The sequence below is a fragment of the Rhinatrema bivittatum genome, chromosome 1 (assembly GCF_901001135.1).
Source record: "Rhinatrema bivittatum chromosome 1, aRhiBiv1.1, whole genome shotgun sequence".
Classification (NCBI taxonomy): Eukaryota; Metazoa; Chordata; class Amphibia; order Gymnophiona; family Rhinatrematidae; genus Rhinatrema; species Rhinatrema bivittatum.
This window is the reverse complement of record NC_042615.1, coordinates 137,893,087-137,919,363: the sequence shown is the minus strand read 5'-3', so window position 1 is coordinate 137,919,363 and position 26,277 is coordinate 137,893,087. Positions and strand designations below refer to the sequence as shown.

Below are 26,277 nucleotides of genomic sequence, written 5' to 3'. Positions count from 1 at the left end.
TAAAACCATACTAAGTATCTAAAGAGAAAAAGGAAAATCATAGAATGGGGATGTTACCCATTAAATTTGTTGGGGGAAAGCTTTGATAAAAAGCCACATTTTAAGGTTTTTTCTAAAGGAGGGTGTAGAGGAGTCAGTTCTTAGAGGAGACGGTAGAGAGTTCCATAAATTAGGACCAATTATAGAAGCAGCCAGTTCCTAGTGGCTGTTTTGTGATTTTTTTTGTTGGGGGGAATCGAGAGTAACCCCGTGTCTGATGAACATAGATTTCTAGTGGAAATACATTGATACAGGGGTTTTTGCAACCAAGAGGAGTAATCATTATATAAAGCTTTATGAACAAGCATAATGATTTTATACTGTGACCTAAAAGAAATGGGAAGCCAATGTAATTGATTAAGGATTGGTGTAATATGTTCAAATTTTCTACAATTTGTTAAGGATCTAGCGGCAGCGTTTTGTAGCAGTTGAAGGGGTTTAATGGTGGTCGCCAGCAAGCCTATTAAAATGTTGCAATAGTCTAATTTTGCAAAAATTAAGGATTGTAGAACTATTCTAAAGTCTGGGGGGTGGTGGTGGAAATAAAGGGGCGGATTTTAAGAGCCCTGCTCGCGTAAATCCGCCCGGATTTACGCGAGCAGGGCCCTGCGCGCCGGTAAGCCTATTTTACATAGGCCTACCGGCGCGCGCAGACCCCGGGACTCGCGTACGTCCCGGGGTTTTCGGAGGGGGGCGTGTCGGGGGGCGGGCCCGGTCGTCGCGGCGTTTCGGGGGCGTGTCGGGAGCGTTTTGGGGGCGGGTACGGGGGCGTGGCTACGGCCCGGGGCGGTTCGGGGGCGTGGCCGCGCCCTCCGTACCCGCCCCCAGGTCGCGGCCCGGCGCGCAGGAGGCCCGCTGGCGCGCGGGGATTTACGTCTCCCTCCGGGAGGCGTAAATCCCCCGACAAAGGTAAGGGGGGGGTTTAGACAGGGCCGGGCGGGTGGGTTAGGTAGGGGAAGGGAGGGGAAGGTGAGGGGAGGGCAAAGGAAAGTTCCCTCCGAGGCCGCTCCGATTTCGGAGCGGCCTTGGAGGGAACGGGTTAGGCAGCGCGGCTCGGCGCGCGCCGGCTATACAAAATCAATAGCCTTGCGCGCGCCGATCCAGGGATTTTAGGGGCGGATTTTCAGAGCCCTGCTCGCGTAAATCCGCCCAAAACCGGGCGGATTTACGCGAGCAGGGCCCTGCGCGCCGGGAAGCCTATTTTACATAGGCCTCCCGGCGCGCGCAGAGCCCCGGGACTCGCGTAAGTCCCGGGGTTCTCGGAGGGGGGCGTGTCGGGGGCGTGTCGGGGGGCGGGCCCGGTCGTCGCGGCGTTCCGGGGGCGTGTCGGCAGCGTTTTGGGGGCGGGTACGGGGGCGTGGCTACGGCCCGGGGGCGTGGCCGCGCCCTCCGTACCCGCCCCCAGGTCGCGGCCCGGCGCGCAGCAGGCCCGCTGGCGCGCGGGGATTTACGTCTCCCTCCGGGAGGCGTAAATCCCCCGACAAAGGTAAGGGGGGGGTGTAGACAGGGCCGGGTGGGTGGGTTAGGTAGGGGAAGGGAGGGTAAGGTGAGCGGAGGGCAAAGGAAAGTTCCCTCCGAGGCCGCTCCGATTTCGGAGCGGCCTTGGAGGGAACGGGGGGAGGCAGCGCGGCTCGGCGCGCGCAGGCTATACAAAATCGATAGCCTTGCGCGCGCCGATCCAGGATTTTAGTGGATACGCGCGGCTCCGCGCGTATCTACTAAAATCCAGCGTACTTTTGCTTGAGTCTGATGCGCAAGCAAAAGTAGGCTGATCGCGCTTCTTTTAAAATCTACCCCTTAGTGGATACGCGCGGCTCCGCGCGTATCTACTAAAATCCAGCGTACTTTTGCTTGAGTCTGATGCGCAAGCAAAAGTAGGCTGATCGCGCTTCTTTTAAAATCTACCCCAAAGGTTTTAGTTTTCTCAGAATTTGAAGTTTATAGAAACCTTCTTTAATTAGATTTTTAATGTGAATTTTAAAGTTTAGCTCCTTATCTAAGGTGATCCCAAGGTCCCGAACTGACGTGGATATTTTATATTTAAGGAATACTGAGGGATCTATGGATGGTGGTGATAACATTTTGGAGAGAAGAAGAAACTCTGTTTTGTTCTGATTAAGGGACAGTGCCATTTGAGATAAGAAGTTGTTTATATCAAATAGATATAGTTCCCATTGGGACAAAGTATGGTTAATGTTGTCTTTAATAGGTAATAATATTTGAACATCGTCCGCATAAAGGAAGTATGAAAGGCCTATTTTATTTTATTCAGTGACATAATGGAAGTATGAAAGGCCTATATTTATTTTATTCAGTGACATAATGGAAGCATGTAAATGTTGAAAAGGGTAGGTGAAAGGGATGATCCATGAGGGACACCTTGTGGAAGAGGTATGAGATCCGAAATGTTGTTATTGTAAGATACCTTGAAGGAAAGATTAGCAAGAAAAGAGTGAAACCATTGCAGGACATTACCATTGATACCAATTTCTTTTAATCTATGGAGAAGTAACTTGTGGTTGACTGAGTCAAACGCAGCAGAGATATCCAAGAGAATCAAGATAAAAGAGGTTCCATTTTAGAAACCACGATGGACGAGTCAGTCAGAGTAACTAGTAGTGATTCCGTGTTATGGCCTTTCTTGAAGCCATGTTGAGCAGGTAGAAGAATGTTATGGTTCTCTAAGAATTCCGAAAGTTGTAAATTAACTATTTTTTCTATAATTTTAGTAAGGAAAGGTAAAATGGAGATGGGTCTATAATTAGATAAAATTGATGGATCTAAATGCGGCTTTTTTAGAATTGGTTTAACAACTGCACATTTAAGTGAATCTGGAAGAAGCCTTGTATGAGAGAAAGGTTAACAATATCTGTGATGAGTCTAGCTAAACAGTTTGGAATTAGCTTTAGGGATTTTATAGGAATAGGATCCAGTGGGTGTGCCACTGGGTTAATTTTATGGAGGATGGATTCCACTTCAGAGGAGGCAATGGTCTCCAATTGTGACCAAATAGGAGCAATAGAAGATATGGGTAACGACAAATCAGAATTCCAAGCAGAATTTATTGGAACAAGCTTCGATATTTTGTCTAAGATAATTAGCAAATTCATGACTAGATATTGAAGGTTTATCTCTTTGTGAGTCGTAATTAATAGGGAGAGTCAATTTGGACACATATTCAAAAAGTAGTTTTGGATTATATTGATAGTCATGAATTCTTTTTGAGTAGTAATTTCTTTTGGCCGTATTAATGTCAGTAGAATAAATGTAAAGTATGTTTTGTATCTATCATGTAGTTGACTTGTGGGATTTTTTCTCCAAGATTTCTCAGCATGTCTTAATAGATGTTGTTACACCACATACTTTTATGTCATCATTGTATATGTTCATTATATATGTTTGTTCTTAATTATGTTTTTATATTTTTTATATATTTTTTATTTATTTATGTATCATCTTATGTTATTTATTGTATGTTGTAGCCCCTGATGCAGCCCTATTGAAAGAGGGTGAAACTCGGCCAGAGTCGGGCTTGTTTGCACAATTTTGTCTCCATCCAATAAGGAAATTCAGATCGGACATTTGGCTGCTTATTCTGTACTGTAACTAATTTAACTACATCACACTTTTGATACAATACAAAGATGACAACCAGACTTTTGTGATACAATGTTACATATTACAGTGGTATATAAACAGACTTAAAAATAATGTTTCTATTGAAAATGTTGCAAAAACCGTGTCTACATGTAAATAGATGAAACTAGACGCCTTTTGAGGAATCACAGCGTTAACAAATTGTTGCTGCACAATATTATTTATTAATGGTATACTAACAAAGAATACTTTTAAGGGAGGTGTTCCTGTAGGGTATGATGTTATAAGGTCTCGACAAGGTCCTTGTTTCACCAAACTGGCTTCCTCAGGGGAGAACCCTGATGAATTGGACACCCAAGAATGCTTATCAAGCTCCACCCATGCCATAGCTAGGACTAAAAAAGCCACATTGGCTTAATAAACCAGTTAGCATTAAATATGGCATTTAATAGGTGTATGGATCGCGCTTGCAAAGATAGCTGCACCACCTTATGGGGGGAATTCCTCAAACTACTAATGGCTTTATAAGGAAGAACTTGTGCCAACCATTACTGAGGCTTGACCAATTAAGCACGGGATTGAAACAGCACAAGAAGCTACAGTGCTGTTTCTCTTGCTTTTGAAATTCCATACTACAGTTGTTGGCACAAGTTCTTTCTTATAAAGCCATTAGTAGTTTGAGGAATTCCCCCCGTAATGACGGTGCAGCTATCTTTGCAAGCACGACTCATATATCTGTTAAACGCCATATTTAACTCTAACTGGTTTATTAAGCTGATGTGGCCTTTTTAGACCGAGTTCTAACTGCAGCTCCCCCAGCTGTGGCATGGAGGAACCTTATAACACCATACCCTACAGCAGGGGTCGGGAACCCATGGCTCGTGAGCCAGATATGGCTCTTTTGAGGGCTGCATCTGGCTCGCAGACACGTGTCGCCATACTTCGCGGTTCCCCGCTGACCCAGCTGCTCCCCGGTCCTCCGCCGCCCGGGCTTAAAATGCTGTCAGCCCGGGCGGAACGCGGCAGGACAGCTGGAGTCAGCGGCACCGGCGTGCTCTCTTCCCCCCCCCCCCCCCCCCGCGGCCCGGAAGAGGAAGTGGAGAGCATCGGGTGCCTGCGCGGGAAGAAGAGACCACACTAGCATGGTCTCTTCTTCCGCGCAGGCACCCGATGCTCACCACTTCCTCTTCCGGGCCGCGGGGGGGAGGAGAAGAGAGCACGCCGACTGGAGTCATCCGGGTGCCTGCGCGGGAGTCATCGGGTGTCAGCCGGGTGCCAGCGCTGGAGTCATCGGGTGCCTGCGCGGGTCTTCCCGCGCAGGCACCCGATGCTCTCCACTTCCTCTTCCGGGCCGCGGGAAGAAGAGAGCACGCCGGTGCTCTCTTCTTCCCGCGGCCCGGAAGAGGAAGTGGAGAGCATCGGGTGCCTGCGCGGGAAGAAGACTGCAGCGTGGCTCGGAGGAAAATGAAAATCTTCAACCGCGGCCGATGGGACTCCGCCTTCGCCTCCGCGAGGGCTGAAAATGAAGGAGGTTAGCGTTGGGAGGTGGCTGCTGCTGCCGCGAGTTCCCGGGGGGGGGGGGGGGGAGAGAGAGAGTGAATGAGCGAGCAAGCATGTGTGTTTGAGATCCTGTGTGTGTGAGTGAGAGATTGCATGTATGTGAATGATTGAGAGCCTGTATATGTGAAAGAGAGTATGTCTGTGATTGAGATCCTGCCTGTGAGAGAGAGAGCATGAATGTAAGTTTACCATTGGGAACCTGTATGTGTAAGTTTGTAATTGAAAACCTGTTTGTTTGAAAGAGTATGTGTGTATGATTGAGATCCTTTGTGTGTGAGAGAGATCATGTGTATGTATGATTAAGAGCCTGTGTGTATAAGTAAGAGAGAGATCATGTGTGTCTGTGTCTGATTGACAGCTGGTTTAGGTGATGGAGCATGTGAGTATGTGATTGAGAGCCTGTGTTTAAATGAGAGAGAGAGACCATGTGTGTCTGTGTGTGATTGAGAGCTGATTTAGGTGAGGGAGCATGTGAGTATGTGATTGAGAGCCTGTGTGTAAATGAGAGAAAGAGAGGACATGTTTGTAAGCATGTGAATGAGAGTCTGTGTGTGAGAGAAAAAGACAGCATGTATTTATGTGATTGAAAGCCTGTGTGTGTGTAAGCGTGAAAAGATAGACAGCATGTGTGTAAATGTGTAATTAAGAGCCTATATAAGTGAGAGAGAAAAAACATTTGTATATGTGAGTGACTGAGAGCATGTGTGTATAGGTGTGTCATTGAGAGCCAGTGTGAGAGAGAGCGCTGGTATGTGACTGAGAGAGGAGAAAGTTCCAAGCAAACCACCCCACCTCCTGCTAATTCAGAACAATCTCAGGACACCTGGATATCAAACGTTCCAGGTATGCAGAGCAAAAAAATTTTTGTATCCTTATTATTTTTCATTACTGGATCTTTGTGTCTGCTATTTTGAAATATTTTGTTGGTATCTGGAAATGTTTTATATGAGTTTTTAATTATTGGATATTCCACTCATCAGCTGTTTCGAAATATGTTCTTTTTGTTAGTACAGTTTTACTGCTGATGATTTTATATTTCTTGATTGTTTTATAAGGATGTGTGATGTTTCTTTTTTCCTTTGTTACACTGCATACAGAGACTCTGGCTTGTTGCAGTTTCCAATTCAGTTTTTGTCTGCATGCTTCTTGTTATGCGTTTTGGTCTCTTTATTCTATGTTAGGTGAGGGACAGCACGTGATTCAGGTGAGGTTTTCTGCTGGCGTGTAGTTTCTGTGTAGGACTCTATAGCAGCCTGACTTGGTCCGTTTTCCTAATAGGAGATGTATTGGTGTCTTAAGGCCTGGTGTAATATTTTCAGAGACTTATTGTACTTTAAAAGTGTGATCTTACATAAAATGCACACATTTACTTGTATTTAGTTTTAAACATATTGTATGGCTCTCATGGAATTACATTTTAAAATATGTGGCGTTTATGGCTCTCTCAGCCAAAAAGGTTCCTGACCCCTGCCCTACAGGAACACCTCCCTTAAAAGTATTCTTTGTTAATATACCATTAATAAATACTGAGTGCAGCAACAACTCTGGTTGTTATCTTTGTATTGTATCAAAGTTGTATGATTTCATGTGGTTAAATTAGTTAATACATTGTCACAATATAATTCTACTCATGAAAAGACTGTGAGACATAGTGTTACGATTTCACCCCGTGGCAGGTCTCTCACCTCCTGATCCCAGCACTTTGGAGACCCTCGGGGCTTCTCCGTGCGGCTAGGGCCGCAGCCTGCCCTACAGCCTGAGGACCTCTAGCAGCTCGGCCCCGTCCTGCTTCGTGGCTGGGAGTTGTCGGGGATTGCGGCAGCCCCATGGCTGCCGCCGTTGCCCACCCACACGGCCGGGGCCACCCTGGAGCTCTGTCCTGCGGCAGGGGCCCATCACCTTCTTCATTTTTTCGTGGCAGGAGCTGCTGCCATCAGCACTGGGCCAGGGTTTGCGGCCTAGTTTGCCTCCTGCATCTAACGATGGCAGGATCGCTCTCCTGGGTCCTGTTGGCCACCTCATTTGGCGCGAGGCTGTGCCTCCTTTACAAATTTAAAGGGTCCAGAGTGGGAACCCTGGGCCAGCCTCTCCGATGACATCACAATTACAGGCCTATTTTAGCCTTTCCCTGCATACTATTCCTTGAGTTACCAAGGATTTCCTGTCCTGCTATTTCCGCCATTCTGGGACTTTGCTTCGCTCCTATCTGGGTGTTCTCGGTATCCACTCCTTGGGGGCTTTGTCGCACTCAGGGCTATCCGCTCCTCAGAGAGCTATTGCAACCAGTCTCACTTCGCTAACAGTGAGTCCTGGCTTCGTTCCTCGGACTACCCTTCACTGCTCCTGTTCCGGGTCTCCCTGGAGCCTTTTCTACTACCTGCTTCTACAGTGCTGTGTGAGTACAGAACAAGAAAATTATTCCTTACCTGCTAATTTTCGTTCCTGTAGTACTAAGGATCAGTCCAGACTGTGGGTTATGCTCCCAGTCCAGCAGGTGGAGTCAGAAGCAAAAATTAGAGGGGGTTCTATATGACGTGACCCCCTGTGCCTCAATCCTCAGTAACTAGACTTAAAAAGCCAAAGAGAAGAGACGGAGGGATCAAGAATAACAACTGTTCAACAATAATGAACGAAGATTAAACTAATAACAAACAACCTACAAAAGGAACTTGTCAAACCGAAACTGTGTAAGAACAGAAAGTCCTGAAAAAACCAGGACGAGCTTGAAAGTAGAAGCAGTAGAAATGATAGGAGTGAAGAGCAGAGGCTTATCCCAAAAACAACCCTTAAATTCTAGGGAGGGCGTCTGGACTGATCCTTAGTACTACAGGAACGAAAATTAGCAGGTAAGGAATAATTTTCTTTTCCCTGTACGTACAAGGATCAGTCCAGACTGTGGGATGTACCAAAGCTTCCCTACTCCGGGTGGGCCGATACCAGCCCTGCTCTCAAGACACTATCTCCAAAGGAACCGAAACCCGGAGCCCGAACATCCAAACGATAGTGTCTAGAGAAAGTATGTAGAGATTTCCAGGTGGCTGCTCTACAAATTTCTTGAGCAGACACCAAAGAACTTTCTGCCCAGGACGCAGCCTGCGCCCGGAGGGAATGTGCCTTAACCCCCAGAGGTGGTTGGCGCCCTTTCCCTATGTATGCAGCAGAAATTGCACCTTTCAACCATCGAGCAATGGTTGTCTTAGAAGCCATCTGACCCTTCCTGGGGCCAGACCATAGAACAAAAAGATGATCCGTGAGACGAAAGTCATTGGTAGATTCCAAGTACTGCATGAGACATCTTTTAACATCCAGACTACGTAGTTGTCTGGAATCAGACACGGAGAAAGAAGGGAGTTCTACCGACTGATTCAAGTGGAAAGAAGAAACCACCTTTGGAAGAAAAGAGGGAACAGTCCTTAGGGAAATACCGTGCTCTGAAATACGGAGGTAAGGTTCTCGGCAAGACAAAGCTTGGAGTTCTGAAATACGACGAGCTGAACTTATGGCTACCAGAAAGACAGACTTTAGAGTGAGGTCTTTGATGGTGGCCGTGCGTAAAGGCTCAAAAGGAGGTCCTACAAGAGCCTCAAGAACCAAATTGAGACTCCAAGAGGGACATGGCGATCTGGAAGGAGGATTCAATTGCCGCACACCCTTAAGAAAACGGAGTATATCTGGATGAGAAGAGAGTGGAGAAATCATTCCCGTCTGCAACAACGCTCCCAATGCTGCTACTTGCACCCTAAGGGAGTTATATGCAAGACCCATGTCAAGGCCATCTTGAAGGAAAGCTAAGACTTGAACTACCGAGGCATTAGTCGGTACAAAGTCACGACCAACACACCAATCCTCAAAAACTTTCCAAACTCTGATATAAGTGACCGAGGTGGAAGTCTTTCTAGACCGCAAAAGGGTGGAGATAACCCCCTCAGGATATCCTTGATGTCTCAACTTGCGCCTCTCAAAAGCCAGGCCGCAAGACAGAAGCGATCTGCCCCTTCTAAAAATATTGGACCCTGTTTGAGAAGACGAGGAAGATGACTGAGACGTATTGGCCCTTCGCGAACTAGAAGAAGTAGGTCCGCGAACCATGGTCTCCTTGGCCATTCCGGGGCTACCAGAATTACCGGTCCTGGGTGAACTTCTATGCGACGAAGTACCCGTCCCACTAGGGGCCACGGGGGAAATACATACAGCAGAATCTGTCTGGGCCACGGGAGGACCAGAGCATCTACCCCTTCTGCCCCGTGCTCTCTTCTGCGGCTGAAGAAACGAGTGGCCTTTGTGTTCTTGGCTGTGGCCATGAGATCTACGTGGGGGGGACCCCAACGATCTTCTATGAGAATCATCGCCTCTCTGGAGAGCTCCCACTCTCCCGGATCCAGACGTTGTCGGCTGAGAAAATCCGCCTGAACGTTGTCTATGCCTGCGATGTGAGAGGCAGCTATCCGAGACAAGTGTTGTTCCGCCCACTGCATTAGCCTTTCCGCTTCCCACGCAACCAGGGGACTCCTCGTGCCTCCCTGACGGTTGATGTAAGATACCGTGGTTGCATTGTCCGAGAGAATCCTGACTGCTCTTTGACGAACAAGAGGAAGGAATCCCTGTAAGGCAAGGCGAACGGCCCTTGTCTCCAACTGGTTGATGGACCACTGACTCTGCTCGTGTGTCCAAATTCCTTGAATGGAGCTCGACTGGCATACCGCCCCCCAACCCGTGAGGCTGGCATCCGTGGTGACTACTAACCAATCTGGTGTCTTCAAGGATACTCCCTGGGCCAGATTGTGAGGATCCAACCACCAAAAGGAGACTGAGTCGAGCTGCCGGTGGAATTGGAAGAACCGCACTGTACTCGTGAGAAGTCGGCTTCCAACGGGATAGCAGAGCCTTCTGTAGAGGTCGAAGATGCGCAAAGGCCCATGGAACTAGATCGATCGTGGAGGCCATAGTTCCCAGTACTTGTAGATAATCCCAGGCTGTTGGAACTTGGAGAGTCAAGAAACGAGAGACCTGTTCTCTCAATGCCTGCGCTCGCTCTGGATGTAAGAACACTTTTCCCACTCTCGTGTTGAAGTGAGCGCCCAGAAAATCCAACGACTGAGATGGAGTAAGACGGCTTTTGTCGTAGTTGATTATCCAGCCCAGGGACTGAAGCAGGGACACTACCCTGTCCACTGCAAGGATCCCCTGTCTTCGGGACTTTGCCCGAATAAGCCAGTCGTCGAGATATGGATGAACCAGAATTCCTTCCCGACGAAGGGCCGCTGCGACTACGACCATAATCTTTGTAAAAACTCGAGGAGCTGTGGCTAGACCAAAAGGTAGCGCCTTGAATTGGAAATGCTGCCCTAGGATTTTGAAGCGGAGAAAGCGTTGAAAATCCGGATGGATCGGAATATGGAGGTACGCCTCCGTTAAATCCAAAGAAGCAAGAAATTCTCCTCGATGGACCGCTGCTAAGACCGACCTGAGCGTCTCCATGCGGAAACGAGGTACCCTGAGTGCCCTGTTGACAGTCTTGAGGTCTAGAATGGGTCGGAAAGATCCCTCTTTTTTGGGAACCACAAAATAAATGGAGTAGTGACCTCGACCTAGCTCGGTGACGGACACTGGTCTTATCGCTCCTAAAGCCCGCAGACGCTGAAGAGTCTGATGGACGGCTTGCTGCTTGTGGAGAGAACCGCAAGGCGAGAAGAGAAATCTGTCTCTGGGGGCGTAGACAAAATCCAATGCGTAACCTTGACTTAGGATGTCCAGAACCCACTGGTCCGACGTGATGCGAGCCCACTCCCTGTAAAAGAGGGAGAGCCGGCCCCCCACCCGCGGGGTCAGCTCGTGGGCTAATCTGGCATCATTGTGAAGGTTTAGGGGTCGAGCGAGAGGCTGTAGCCTCTTTGCCCGTTCGTCTACCTCGAAAGGACCGATTCCAGCCTTGAGAGCGATAAGATGGAGTCCTTGAAGCTGGCTGTTGCCTGTTTGTTCGAGCGTGACGCTGGTTCCGAGATCGGTTTCTAGAAAAACTAAAAGACCTAGTCGAACGAGGTCTGTCCTCTGGAAGCTTATGTACCGCATTCTCATTCAGGGACTTGATTATCTGGTCCAAATCCTCTCCAAAAAGGAACTTTCCCTTAAAAGGTAAAGAACCCAGACGTGTCTTGGAAGAGGAATCCGCCGACCAGTTGCGGAGCCAGAGAAGACGGCGGGCCGAAACAGCTGAAACCATTGAACGAGAGAGAACTCTAAGAAGGTCATAAAGTGCGTCCGCACCATAGGCTATCACAGACTCTAACCTATCAGCCTGTTGAGCTTCAGCAGTAGGGAGATCCTGCGAGGTGAGTAGTTGTTGAATCCAACGTAAGCCAGCCCTCTGCGCAAGAGCAGTGCAGATAGCCGCACGCACTCCGAGAGCCGAGACCTCAAAAATTCTCTTAAGAAAAACCTCCAACTTCCTATCCTGTAGATCCCTCAGAGCTGTACCGCCCGTTACAGGGATAGTGGTGCTTTTAGTCACCGCAGAGACCGCAGAATCTACAGCCGGTACTTTTAAAAGGTCTAGAAAATCCATAGGAAGAGGATATAACTTTTCCATAGCTTTGCTGACCCTGAGGGAGGCCTCTGGAGTATCCCATTCTCTAGAAATCAGTTGTAAGAAACTGGGGTGAGTAGGGAAAGCCTTAGCCATGGGTCGAAGGCCCGCCAGGAGAGGGTCTCCCTTCTTAATTTTAGGGTCTGAGGGTGTTGGGTCCGGCGGAGGATCAATGTCCATCTCCTGTAAAATATGTGGAATGAGACCTTCCAACTCCTCCAGCTGAAAAATGCGAAGCACTCGGGGATCGTCCCCTTCCAGCTGAACTGAAAGAGAAGGATCATCTCCTGCCAAATCCTGTAACACATTCCCCTGAGGAATAACCGGAGAATTCCGTGGTAGAACCACGGGAGGCTTGTTAGGCAGTGGAGTAGCACTGGTAACTTGGGCCACACCCTGTGCCGAAGGTCCCCCTAATGAAGGATCCAAACGTGGTAACTTGGCAGGAGGAGGACCCCCGGCCGTACCCATCGGCTGACCGCAGCTCTGTAAGAATGCGCGGTGCATTAAAACTACAAATTCCGGGGAAAAACCTGGTAGTCCTGTAGGTAGCCCCCCCGGGGGTTCCCCTACCGTAAATGGGTCTTCTGAGCCGACCGTGGGAGTCAGAATGGCCGGTGGACGAGAAACTGAATCCCCAATGTCCTCACAATCAGAAGCGCCGGTTTCTCCCTCAGAAAACAAAATGGCCGCCGTTCCCGCGCTCAACGGGAACGGAGCCTGCCGCTGACGAGAAGTGCCGTCCTCCAAGTGGTGTCCTGTGCCTTCCCCTGATGGTGTGCTAACTTTTTCGGGGAGGGTACAATTGGAGCACAGCCCCTCGGCAGAGAGGTGGCTGCCCAAACGCCCGCAGGAAGCACAAGAAGGAGTACGCGACATGAGGGAGGAGTTTCTTCCCTCAGGGAGGCAGGAACCAAACGGCACGGCAGAGACCTGAAACAGGTACTATTAAATAGCGAACAACGCTAAAAACACCCTCCTTCTTCCTACCAGCCCAAGCACTGCCGGGGAAAGGACCTCCCAGCAGGCAGCAGCCCCGCGGAATGGCGCGTCGCGGGACCGCGGGTAGGAAGACACGACGGACTCGGGAGGGGGTGGTGAAACTGACAGGAAATTTTTTTTAGTCAGAAGTTGTCCTCTAGTGCCGCCCAAAAACGGCAAGAGGAAAATTCACTGTTTCTGAAAGAAAAAAAGTATTAAAACACTTACCCCAAAGTTTCTTCCCCCAAGAGAGAATAAGAGAGGAAAAGTGTTCAGAAACAGTAAGTTAACAAGGTCCTGTCAGTAGCAGACAAAAGTCTGAAATAAAAGCTTCAGCCAAATAAAATATTAAAATTATGAAGCTCTTTCTCTTTTTTTTTTTTTTTTTTTTTTAAATTTCTTGATCCCTCAAGAGAATAGGAAAAGACCTAAAGAAGTTGTGCTGGGGACTGAACAGTCCACTGCTCACACCTGCTGGAGTCAGAAGATACTGAGGATTGAGGCAAAGGGGGTCACGTCATATAGAACCCCCTCTAATTTTTGCTTCTGACTCCACCTGCTGGACTGGGAGCATAACCCACAGTCTGGACTGATCCTTGTACGTACAGGGAACTTCTCTTCACCTTCTTCTATCATCGTGGTGTGGATTCTCGGTCACCCTGCTCTGCGGACCACTATCGGATCCACACTGTCTTGTTCTACCCGCTCCTTAAGAACTACATCTTTGAGGTTTCTTCTTTTCATCTACCTAGGAGGGAACCACCATGCCTCCAGCGTGGTCCGCGACCAGCCCGCCTGGCTGTGATGGGCGCGTGAAGGGGCAGTTCCGCCTCAGTCCTTTTTTCCCTTTGAGAATCAACCATCATTTACACTACACCGTGAGTACCGGGATCTACCCGGTTCTATCTGCCTTCTTCACCTTTCACCATCTTCCGGGTGGAAGCTCGGGGCACCCCGCTCTGCGGGCCTCGACTGCACTACACCACTAGGAACATCAGCAAGAGGAGGCATTTCCTTGAGGCATCCTGCTTGCGGGCTCCTACTGATATCATTTCTGGGTACGACTCCATCTTGAACTGTGTCTTATTGCCCGTTCCATGGGTATACCTCCTTCTAGCTGTATAATAAACCTTGTGTTTCTTGGTGTCTTCACTCCTGAGGCTTCACCTGTCGTGGAGAGTCCCTACAGGGCTCCTCACTGTGGGTGGTCCAGCTCTTGCCATGACCCAAGAGCCCACCTTCTAGTTCTAACACAACAGAACACAACACAGGGTTTCCATTTGCTATGGAGGAATAACAATTTTTTATAAACTAGCTGATATTGCAACCTTGCTTTGAGAGACACAATATCTTTCAACTATCATTCTTATTCATATTGGGGTAGATTTTATAATTTTGCGCGAGCACGTACTTTTGTTCGCGCACCAGGCACGAACAAAAGTACGCTGGATTTTATAAGATACGCGCGTAGCCGTGCGTATCTTATAAAATCCGGGGTCGGCGCGCGCAAGGGGGTGCACATTTGTGCAACCTGCGCGTGCCGAGCCCAGCGCGCGCTGCCTGTTCCCTCCCTTCCCCTACCTAACCCACCCCCCCCGGCCCTATCTAAACCCCCCCCCTTACCTTTGTTGCACGATTTATGCCTGCTAAAAGCAGATGTAAATCTGCGCGCGCCAGCGGGCTGCTGGCGCGCCATCACCCAACCCAGGGGCTGGTCTGGAGGCCTCGACCACGCCCCCAGGCTGGCACCACGCTTCCAGGCCCGCCCCCGCAATGCCGCATCACGGCCCCGAAACGCTGCATCATTTAGGACACGCCCCCAACATGCCCCTTTTACAAAGCCCCTGGACTTACGTGCGCCGGCGGCCTATGCAAAATAGGCGTGCGGGCGTGCGAGGGCCCTGCGTGCGTAAATCCGGCCGGATTTACGCGCGCAGGGCATTTAAATCTGGCCCATTTAGTTGTATATGTATCCTTAGGGGTCATTAGTGCAGATTTGTATTAGTTTTATATTATTCCTTACTGTGGGAGAGTACTAATATTTTAATTGTGTATATGTACATGAATAAAGATTTAATGTAACAGGTTCGCTTCTAATTGTACTGAAGATACTTTATCCCATAAGTGCTTTTGTACCACTCTTTTTAGAGTGTATTTTTCCTGTGTATAATAAGCACTAGTTAGTGGCACATATTGCCTGATCTTTTCTTTTCTCTCTCTCTCTCTCTATATATATATAATTTATCAGATTTGTAGTGTTTTCATTTATTATTTGTAACAGTAAGATGCATAATCATGGTTATTTAAGATGGTAAAGATTATTATAGATGATTTACAATTGACTAATTACCTTGATTTGTACAGATGAAGCACCACCCAAATATCCTCTCCAGCATTTGTGACTTCTTTCACATATTGGACATCTTGAATTTCTGTCAGCTCCCCAAACTTTTGCCTTCTTTGCAGAGATTTCAGTTCTTGTAAACGTTGTTGCCTAAAACACATAGGTAGATATTCAAAAGTCAATTAGACAGCTAATAAAGGCTTAGATTCATTTTGTGATAAATATAGCAAGAATAGTGCCCGCAATAAAAAGGGGCGTGGTTACGGCAATTTTCATGGTACCACTTCGCATAGCTACTTTATTATCATATTTGCAAAAGGTGAGAAGGGGGAGAGAGAGAGACAGCCTTTGTAGAGGCTCATGAAATAGTTAACTATTTAAACCCCTGTAAGAAGGAAAGGAAAATTAGTTCTTACCTGATAATTTTCGTTCCTGTAGTACCAAGGATCAGTCCAGACAGTAGGGTTATGTCTCCCTTCCAGCAGGTGGAGTCAGAGGCCAAAGTTCTAAGCACCTCCCATATCCCAGGGTGCCTCCTGCGATCCTCCAGTATTTTGAATAACAAAGCAGAAACTCATGAAGAAGGATAATCAATGACTAGATCAACTATATATATGAATAGAACAAATACAAAACATGAAAAAAAAAATAGGGGCGGATTGTCAGACTCCGCGAATAGGCCTACTTTTGTTTGCGCTCCAGGCTATTTGATGAATGTCCCCCATAGTTATCCATCTAAATGGCAAGTTTTGGCATATTCAGCCTCTTATTCAGTAAAAAGCCAAGCTAGCGACCGGGTCCTTACCTCTCCGTCGCCTCCCCCGGGTTTGCCGCGACCCGCTGCTCCCGGGGCCTGTAGGGCCGCATGGCAGCGTCTCCCTCCACGTGGAGACGCCGCCGAAGGCCGACTCTGACTCCTCCCACTGCCCAGGAACGCGCGCGAGCAGGGGACTCTTAAAGGTCCAGCACCCGGAAGTGCTGAACCGCCCCGTTCCTGACGTCAGACGCCGGCTGGCTATTTAAGCCAGCGTCTGACCTCCTTGCTTTGCCTTCGCAACGTGGTCGCTCCTTGAGTGGTTAGTTACCTTGCTTCCAGCTCTGGTTCCTGCTTGTTCCAGCCGTGCCTTGCTTCCAGCTCTGGTTCCTGCTTGTTCCAGCCGTGCCTTGCTTCCAGCTCTGGTTCCTGCTTGTTCCAGCCGTGCCTTGCTTCCAGCTCTGGTTCCTGCTTGTTCCAGCCGTGCCTTGCTTCCAGCTTTGGTTCCTGCTTGTTCCAGCCGTGCCTTGCTTCCAGCTCTGGTTCCTGCTTGTTCCAGCCGTGCCTTGCTTCCAGCTCTGGTTCTTGCTGGTTCCAGCCGTGCCTTGCTTCCAGCCCAGCCAGCCACAGACCTCGGACTTCTTCACGATTCTTCTTGTCTTCAGCCTGCCACAGACCTCGGACTTCTTCACGATTCTTCTTGTCTTCAGCCTGCCACAGACCTCGGACTTCTTCACGATTCTTCTTGTCCTCAGCCTGCCACAGACCTCGGACTTCTTCACGATTCTCCTAAATCCCAGCGACCCGGACCCCTACGGGCTCCTCCTGGGGGGGTCTCGGGTTTCCAGGGTGAAGACGTCATCAGTTCACTCCTGCTAAGCTCCGCCTCCCGGCTTTTAACATCTGTGGACGTTGTCCATATCAGCCATCCCAAGGGTCCACCATTGACTTATTTCACAGCATAACACTCGGGGCGGGCTGATTAGGGCCATCTGTGATGCAAGCCATGTACCTCGTTTCTAAGTCTCTGAGAAGTCCTTGTTCCTGAAATTCGCCTGAAAGCTAAGTATCTTGTCCTTGAACCTCTTGAAAGCTAGCACCTTGATCCTGTGTCCTCCAATGTCCTGGTACCTCGCGGCAAGCCACGCTGTGGTCCGTGACCAGCCCTCGGGGCGGGCTGATTAGGGCCATCAGTGTTGCAAGCCATGTACCTCGTTTCTAAGTCTCTGAGAAGTCCTTGATGTCGGTGCCAGATCCAGTTCCTGATCCAGTCCCATATGTTCTACCCTTCGTCTTGTCTGGCTCCTGAGCCTTCTGGCCTGTTGGGCCCTGGAGTGGCCAACAGGTGGGATTCGTCCCTGCGCTTTGGAGCTTCCCTTCCTGCCAGCCGACGGGACTTCGGATGTCAGTATCCCAGCATCGGAGTTCGCTTCGCCTGGATCTCTCCTGCATTCTCCCGTTCTCAGCGTGGTCCGTGACCTGCCCTCCAAGGCAGTGTTGGGGACGCGTGGGACAGGGTGGCCCTTGACTCAGTCCCAGGAGTGGTCTGAGCAGGGTGCCCTGAGGGACTGTGCTCATGTCTTCCTTCAGTCCTTGTTCCTGAGTCTACATCTGCACCTTCAGTACCTTACTTCCGAACCTACCCCTGCATCTTCAGTACCTCGCTTCTGAATCTACCTCTGCACCTTCAGTACCTTGCTTCTGAGTCTACGTCAGCACGCCCAGTATCTTGTCTCTGAGTCTTCGTCTGCACTTCCAGTACCTTGCTTCTGAGTCTACGTCTGCACTTCCAGTACCCTGCTTCTGAGTCTCGTCTGAATCTATGTTCCAGTCTTCGCTGTCCTGGCCTCTGTCCGGCCTGCCGCTTCGTGCCGTACCCTGCGGCAGGTCCGAAAGGGCTGGGAACGGTCGGAGGACTGTTCACAAGACCAACATTGCGTTGTTGGGTCTTCCGAAGCGTGCAGGTCCAGAGGAGGGCCTGTCGCCTGGTCATCACTCCAGTCTTGCTTCCGTCCTACCCATGCTCGGGCATGCCACGCCTCCCGCGGCCCTCTTCGGAATCCTCTGGGGTCGAGCCGCGGCCCAAGGACACACCTCTCTCAGGAAGTGGGATCGCTCTCCGAGCGCTCCGCAACAGCACCATGGAAAAAAAGAGACTGAAGGGAGACCCCTATGCCTGAGAATATCATGGCATGCTGGGCATGCTCAGTATCCCAGTCAAAAGTTTCTAGAAACTTTGACAGACGTTTTCCGTATCAGGGCTCCATCTGATGATGTCACCCATATGTGAGGACTATCATCCTGCTTGTCCTGGGATAATGCTAGTTTTATGGTTCTGTCTTGTTTACATGTTCCTTTGAGTTGAGGAGAGGAGTGGTGAGGACTGGAGGAGAGTGGAGAGGATTGTGACAAGAGGAATGAGGAGAGGAGTGGAAAGGAGAAGAGCAGAGAGGAGTGGTAAGGAGTGGCGTGGAGGAGGATGGAGCATGGAAGGCATGGGGAGACAGAGATTGAGAAGCATGAGGAGAGTGGGAGAGGAGGAGGAGGGAGAGGGAGAGGAGGAGGAGGGAGAGACAGGAGAAGAAGAGGAGAGAGAAAAGGGAGAAGAGGAGGGCAGGAGTAGTATGGGCCAGAGTGGTAGGAGGAGGAAGAGGAGGGACAGTAGGAATAGAAATATGGAGGAGGGAAGGGATAGGAGGCGGCGGGAGGGGTTCCAGGCAGATGAGTGCAGAGGGAGAAGGACATCAGGGTAGGGCCAGGCAGAGAGGACAGAGTATGGGGGATTTGTCAGGGCAGATGCAGGAGGGCAAGAAGGAAGGGAGGGGAGCAGGGGGTGGGAGCAAGAGTCAGGATAGCAAAATCACTTCTCTGTAAATGGAAGTAGCAACCCAATTCTCTGGCAGCCAGGCCGCAGCTCTTCTGCATCTACATGTCTAGAAATTCAGTGTGGAGGATAAGGAGCAGCTCATCACTGGGGTCTTGGAGAATTACAACATACTCTTCAGCAACCAGGCTTTGAAGACCTCCATGGCTGCCAAGAGCCAGATATGGTGAACTATCCCGCAGGCCATATCTTGACTAAGTGGCATCAAGAGGACCGGAGAGCAAGTGACCCACCACTACAGGGACATCAAGGCGCAGCTGAAGAATAAGATGGTCAGCAGGAACAAGTACATATGCCAGACTGGAGGAGGAGCCCCATGCCAATGTAGGAGCAGCTCATTTAACAGCTGGGACAGATGTCCTCGAGGGCATGGATAAGGCCCTGGACATGATGCAATGTGAAGTCTGTTACAGATGTCCACACTTTTTTGCATATGATGCTCGCATTGAATGATGCAAAGTGCACATCTTATGCAAAACAGTACATGTGAATTTCTTAGCCTTCATACTTATATCTTCTTTCCACAGCTCTCAACCAGGAAGCCCAGGTCCCAGCCGTAAAGCCCCAGGTCCCAGCCATGTAGCTCAAGATCTCAGTGGCCCCTTTCAGATGGATGCTGAGATACAGTGGACAGAGGAAATGAGGAGGAGTAACAGAAGCAGCAGCAGCAGCTACTTGAACACCTTGGGGCTCCCATACCCGAGCCTCCACCTTCATGGAGGAATCTGACCTACCATGGAAAGAAGTTGAACATGCATAGTCACGAGCTGTCCCCAGCACACCATGTGTTCTGCAGGATCTTGCAGATGACACCCAACAAGCTCAGCCCATGAGCCCAGCAATGTCAGCACTGCAGCCACAGACACCACCTCAGCAACCTGCAATCCCACTATCAGCAGCACCAAGTTTGCATGCCACACTTCACTGCATGAAGAGGAGGAATGGGCTGCAGTTACACCACATATGGGAAGAGCTAGTACAATTGAGGCAGGCTCAGGTACAGCATACCCATGCTGTAAAGCAGCAAACTGAGGTCATTCCACAATGCTATAACACCATGGAAACATCAACAATTTGACCACAATGGTACTGCAGCTCATTCAGCACCTGCCACAGCCTGCACCCATGCCATCCCCATTCTCACAGGAATTCACTCTGCAGAGCAGTCCCTGGCTATCAGGATGGGCCAGCAATAGGCTTTCGAAAGAAATGCCACTCCCAGCTAGCAAAAAGCACTAAAAGATGACATTTCCAACCAAACCAGACCTATCCTGTGTACGAAGTTCATGTGCTGGCTAGATGCAAGAATGCTGGGTCCGTCCTGCTACAGAGTTCCTGTGCCGGCAAGATGGAAGACTGCTGGGCCCATCCTGCCTGAAGATTCCCTGTGCCGACTAGATGGAAGACAGCGGGGCCCATCCTGTATACAAAGGTTCCTGTGCCAGCTAGATGGAAGACTGCTGGGTGTTATGGTTATTGATGTTTGGGTGGATGCTTGGACACTGTGGCAGTTGATCACACCCACTGGGGGGCAGTCCCGTGAGGGACCACGGTGTCAGACTAGACTCTGGACACACAAACACAGGTTTGAATCTTTTATTAACAGTTTTGGAAACCACCAGAGGTGGCAGTAGTGAGTAGTAGATGTTGAGCCTGGCTGAGCAGGTATCCCACAGAATGCTGGAACAGTGGATCCTCTGTTAGGCTGTGCTGTAGTGGAAGGAGACTGAGAGTTATGAGTACATAATGAGAAGCATTCAGAGTCCCAAGACAGAGAGAAGCATTCAGAGTCCCAAGACAGGCCCTCGAGGAGCGAGTACCTGATCCCTTAGAGCAGAGAGACTCAGTAGTATTGTACTCACGCAGCAGTGACAGCGATTCCACTAGATGAGAGGTCTGGCACTGGAACAGAGGGTAGGCCCTCGAGGAGCGAGTACCTGGTTCCAGAGAAGCAGTACTGTGGAATAGATGATAGTTATACTCACAGATGGAAACTGTTAGTGAAGTCTTCCAAGTAGAAAGGGTTGTAGATGCAGGCAGCAACTCAGGGAACATGGGCCCTCGAGGAGCGAGAACCAGTTTCCTGATAGCACCTGAAAGAAGCAGAAGAGACCCTCAGGGAGCAGGTAACCCATTAGCAGTAAGAGTTCCAGATAGTGCTGGAATGGCAAAGCAGTTTCGGTACGGAGAGCGAATCCCATCCATAGAGTTACCGTTGCTAACTCGATGAGCTAGCAAATACTGTAGGTTTAAATATCCGGGCAGCGTGACGTCATCTTAGCGTGACGTCATCTCAGGGGTGCTGGAAGCAGCACCAAAGCCGGTCCAGGGACGCTGGAGAGGACGGCAGACAGATGCCGCGGCAGCCAGTAGTCCGAGGTGAGCGGGAGGAGCCGCAGAGTGAGGTAGGTGGGGCGAAGCCGTCATAGACTGACGGTTGCAACACTGGGCCCATTTTGTTTACAGAGTTCCCGGGCCAGCAAGATAGAAGAGTGCTGGGCCAGTCCAGTCTACAGAGTGCCTGTGTTGGCTTGATGGAAGACTGCTGGGACCATCCTGTCTAAAGATTCCCTGTGCCAGAAAGATGGAGAAGTGGTGGGCCTGTCCTGCCTAAAATGTCCCTGTGCCAGCTTACTGATGTGGGCAGTCTACTGTCTGCCAGTGTTGTCCTGCGGCTTCCTTCTTATGCCCTCCTCTATGCACTGCCCGTAATTCTGCCTCCTTGCTGCAGTCTCCAGTCATGTTACTGCTGGTGTCTCCTCTCATGTCTTATCTCATCATGCTGTTCTATATTCACCTATATGCCTCACACTTACATGTACAAGCCCAAATTTAAAATTACTATTGTTTTTGTTTTTATTTCTAAAATATTTGATAGGTGTATAGTTTGATAGGTGTTTTGGAGCAAGTGCCGCCAAAAGACTACACCTGAGGATTTCAAGTGAAAGCTAAGTGCCGTTTTGGATTTTGTGCTCCAGTTTTGAATGATTGGCGACCTGTAATCCTCTGTTTGATATTAGTGCTCTACACTTACTTTTTAAACACGGTTTCTTAAAAAAAGAAAAAGAAAAGAAAAAGAGAAAACTTCAAAAAAATATATAATAAAACATGTTTCTGAACAATTGATTAAAGGACTAGAGGGTGGACGGTGGTGCTCATGATTAAACAAAAAATTGAGCAAGGCACCAATGCTAGGTGCGCTTGATATCCAAGGCATGTAAGAGACTATATTCACTCTCATCTCTATTCCTGATCAGCATGGGCAGAGAAACAGACTGATTCAAATGAAACTCTGAAACCACTTCTGGTAAAAAGGAAGGCACAGTCCAAAGCTGTAGAACTCCCGGAGTCACAGGCAGAAATGACTCACGGCAAGAAAGAGCCTGAAACTTGGAAACTCAACGTGTTGAATATATTTCTACTAGAAAAACTGCCTTCAAGATAAGTAGCTTCAAGGAGAGGCTATGTAGTAGTTGAAAAGTAGGACCTGCCAAGAAATCCAAGATCAGATTAAGATTCCACAAAGGCACCGGTAGCTGCAAGGGAGAATGAAGATGTTTAACTCCCTTCAAGAAGACAAATGGTCACCATCGACTTGCCCCCTATAACAAGCGAGAGCTGCCACTTGAACCTTCAAGGTATTAAGGGCGAAGCTTTTAAGTAATCTTTCCTGCAAAAATTCTAAAATTAATGGAATTTCCACTTTGAGAGGCTGAAAACCTTGCTCCTAATACCAGGCCTCGAAAACTCTCCAAATTCTAACACAAGCCAGAGATATACAAAATTTCCTAGCCCAGAGTAAAGTGGAAATCTCTGCAGCAGAAAAGCAGGTTTGCTTACCGTAAATGGTGTTTTCTGTAGATAGCAGGGTGAATTAGCCATGCTGCCTGGGGGAACGTCCTCCAGGCCACCAGGTGGCAGAGCTCCTCAAAGCGCACAGAGCTCTCCCACATGGCTTCCAGGTTGCCTTAGTCTGTTATCCAAGATTGTATTGCATGGTTAGGAGACTGTCCGGGGAAGCAGGTGGATTAGCATGGCTAATTCACCCTGCTATCTACAGAAAACACCGTTTACGGTAAGCAAACTTCCCCCGCAGATAATCAGGCTGAATTAGACATGCTGACTGAGAGTCCCCAGTTGGAAGGCTGAGTGGCCACATGGTCCCTGGAAGTGGTGCACAATCCATTCCGGTTCTTATAGGAGGAGCACTTAACCTGGTATGCCATTACGGACAGTCTCTTTAGTTGTTCCTGCCAGAAGAATGGCTTGACCCACTACCACATCTGCAGCCACCTGCTGGTTGAGGCAGTAATGTGACGTGAAAGTATGCAGCAACGACCATGTGGCGGCTTTGCATATGTCCTGGATTCGCACCTCGCTTAGGTGGGCGATGGAGGCCGTCATTGCTCTGACATGAATGGCCTTTTGTGAGGTGGATAGGGTTTCCACTCTTCTGTTATAATAGGATGCATTGGGAGATCCAAGACAATAGGGTTCTCTTGGAGATGGGAAGCTTGGGGGTGTTCGGGTTGAAGGAGACAAAGAGTTGGGAGGTCATGGCCTCCGAATGTGTGTGCCATTTGTAGTAAGCTAAGGCACGTTTGCAATTCAATGTGTGAAGCTGTCTTTCTGCTTCAGATATGTGCGGCTTCAGGAAGAAGGTTGGTAAGGTGATTGTCTGGTTGAGGTAGAATGCTGATACCACCTTGGGGAGGAAGGAAGGATGAGTTCTTAATGTCACCTTATCGTGGTGGAACTCCAGGCATGGTGAATAGTGGATTAACACTTGCAGTTCACTGACCCTCCTTGCTGAAGTGAGGGTGACCAGGAAGAGGACTTTCCAGGAGAGATATCTCATGTGACTGCTGTCCAGCAGTTTGACGGGTGGGAGCATCAACTGTTCTAGGACTACGTTGAGATCCCATGGAACTGGTGGCTTCTGAACCGGTGGGTACAGCCGTAGAATGCCCCTCATGAATCTGGAGATGAGCAGATGGCATGACACCGGGAAGCCATCATGAGGGAGGTGGTAAGCTGCGATAGCGTTGGCATGAACTGCAAGTGTTAATCCACTATTCACCATGCCTGGAGTTCCACCACAATAAGGTGACATTAAGAACTCATCCTTCCTTCCTCCCCAAGGTGGTATCAGCATTCCACCTCAACCAGACAATCACCTTACTGACTTTCTTCCTGAAGCCGCACAAATCTGAAGCAGAAAGACAGCTTCACACATTGGATTGCAAATGTGCCTTAGTTTACTACAAATGGCGCACACATTTTGAGACCATGGCCTCCCAACTCTTTGTCTCCTTCAACCCGAACACCCCCAGGCTTCCCATCTCCAAGAGAACCCTATTGTCTTGGATGCTGTTGCCAGTCCTGCCTGGTATAAAGAATGGAGGTATTCCAGCAGGCTTTCTGGAGGGCAGGAGAACGGGTCCATTCCAAGTTCTCTGCACAACTTTGAGTATCTGATCCACTTGGCTTGATAGTTTTTCCTGGTGGAGTACCTTCTGGAGGACACCAGAATATCTTGAATTGGTAGTGGTAGGTTTAGGTATGTTAATATTGTCCTTTCAATCTCCACGCTGTGAGATGGAGGGAAGAGCGCAAGGGGTGAAGCAGGGACCCTCCATCCTGCGACAGCAGGTTCTGAGAGTGCCCAATGGGCACTGGCTGCCTGGTTATGTTGGCGTAATGTTTTGTTACTTTTTGCTGAGTATGTATATAGAGGTTAGGCCATATGGATTCAGAGTTTTCACCCAGACACAGACTAGTTTGAAGGCTACACAGCTGTTTCTGAAAACTGATAAGAACTCAGAGGTAGGGAAGCTGTTATTTTCACAAACGCTTGTAGTATACAAGGGAAGACAGCGAGAAAGAGGGGAGAGAGAGAGCAATAGACTAATAGACTGTGCTTTTCCACTTTAGTTAAGGTAATTTGTACATTGCAGATAAACATTGTTAGATCTGCTTGTCTGTAATGAGAATGAATTCACAAATCCTGAGCAAGTAGAAACGCAAAAGACCTTCTATGCTGCATATTCTTGTTCCATCTCTATTTTTGGATTACTTTTATCAGCCTTCTATACAAAATGCTTCATTTTATTGCTTTAACATGCCATGCAAACATGTAGTAAGTTAGAAATAATTTAACCCTTGGGATATTATTGGCTTTTCTTAATATTTCTTATTTACACCATTCTGTAAATATATGTCCCTGGACATATGTCCCAGTGATGCTTCCTATTTCGAGGTGATTGGGCCTCAGGTATTGTATGTTGTAACATCAACTAACATCAGGTTATCAATATCCTTACCATTTAGTGGATATGTTTATAATGTTACTAGTACAATGATACATATGTCCTATCACCAATTAGGCAAATATCTAAAGACCTGACTTATCAATATGATATTAAATGGATTCAAAGTTTAAGATATAATTTTGTCAAAGGGAGATTGTATCAATTGACTTTAGTACTTGAGACACAAATTGGTATTATTAATGGTTCCATCTTGGACCATGAGATGCAAGCGATTATTACCAAGAATCAGTTAATTAAATTAGTAACTAAAACTGCTGCTGATAATGTTCACCATTGATGGGATATCTTTACTGGCAAATCTGGAACTGCAGATAATGTTTTGAACTTTAATACATTCCATTCTGTTGTGGTAGCTGGCCGCGGGACGCCGCAACCAGCCACATCTACCTCTCGGGCAGGTCCAGGCCCCCACCACTGCTCCCGCTTGGCAGGGCTTTCTGCTTCCTTGGCGCGGCAGGAAGCCGTCCTCGCCATCCCTGCACAGCCAGCCGCAGCTGCCGCTAGACGCGTGCGTGGCACCTCCCCCTTGGCCCGAGGTGGGGTTGACGCTACCTGCAGGGCAAGTCCTACAGGTTTCCACCGTCGGGAGACAGAGCAGACCTGGTGACGGAGACCAACTGGAGCTTCGCCAGTACCAGCCCACGTTCCCCTTAGGTTGAGCCCTTGGGTGCTGGGGCCAGCTGGACTTAGGCAGGCCTCTGTGTGACGACTCCCCGTTGATGTAGACAAGGATGCGCCAGAAACCAGCAGAGGTATTGGAAGGCCGAGGACGGTCCGGACAAGGCAGGGTTCCAGAGATCCAGACGCCAACAGGAACAATGGAAGACAGCGGGCATCCAGGTAAAGATAGGCCGAAGCCTGAGAGGCCAGGTTCATAGGATGTAAGAGAGGAGTCCGAGGCAAGCTGGAGTCAGGGCAGGCAGCAGGAGGCGAAGTACCAGAAGCGGAGCTGAGGTCAGAGCCAGGAGATCAGATCAAGCATAGTCCAGATGAAGCAGGGGTCAAAACCAGAGAATCAGTCCAAGCGTAGTCCAGGCGAAGCAGGGGTCAATACCAGAGAATCAGTCCAAGGGTACAAGGAGCAGATGAGGAGACAAGCAGGAACAGAAACCAGGAACAATGACAGGAACAGGAGACAGGATGACAGGAACAGGAACCAGGAACGAGCAAAGAGCACATGAGTAATCATGGAGACCTGTTGCC

At 48.9% G+C, this 26,277-nt stretch overlaps 1 protein-coding gene across 1 annotated transcript in view; it reads right to left on the bottom strand.

Annotated features, from left to right (window-relative positions):
- Positions 1 to 26,277, bottom strand: part of PDCL2 (phosducin like 2) — a 152,406-nt gene that overhangs the window by 64,782 nt on the left and 61,347 nt on the right. The window contains exon 4 of the mRNA XM_029587420.1: positions 15,111 to 15,254. Coding sequence (XP_029443280.1) covers positions 15,111 to 15,254 — 144 coding nt within the window. The remainder of the gene's footprint in view (positions 1 to 15,110; positions 15,255 to 26,277) is intronic.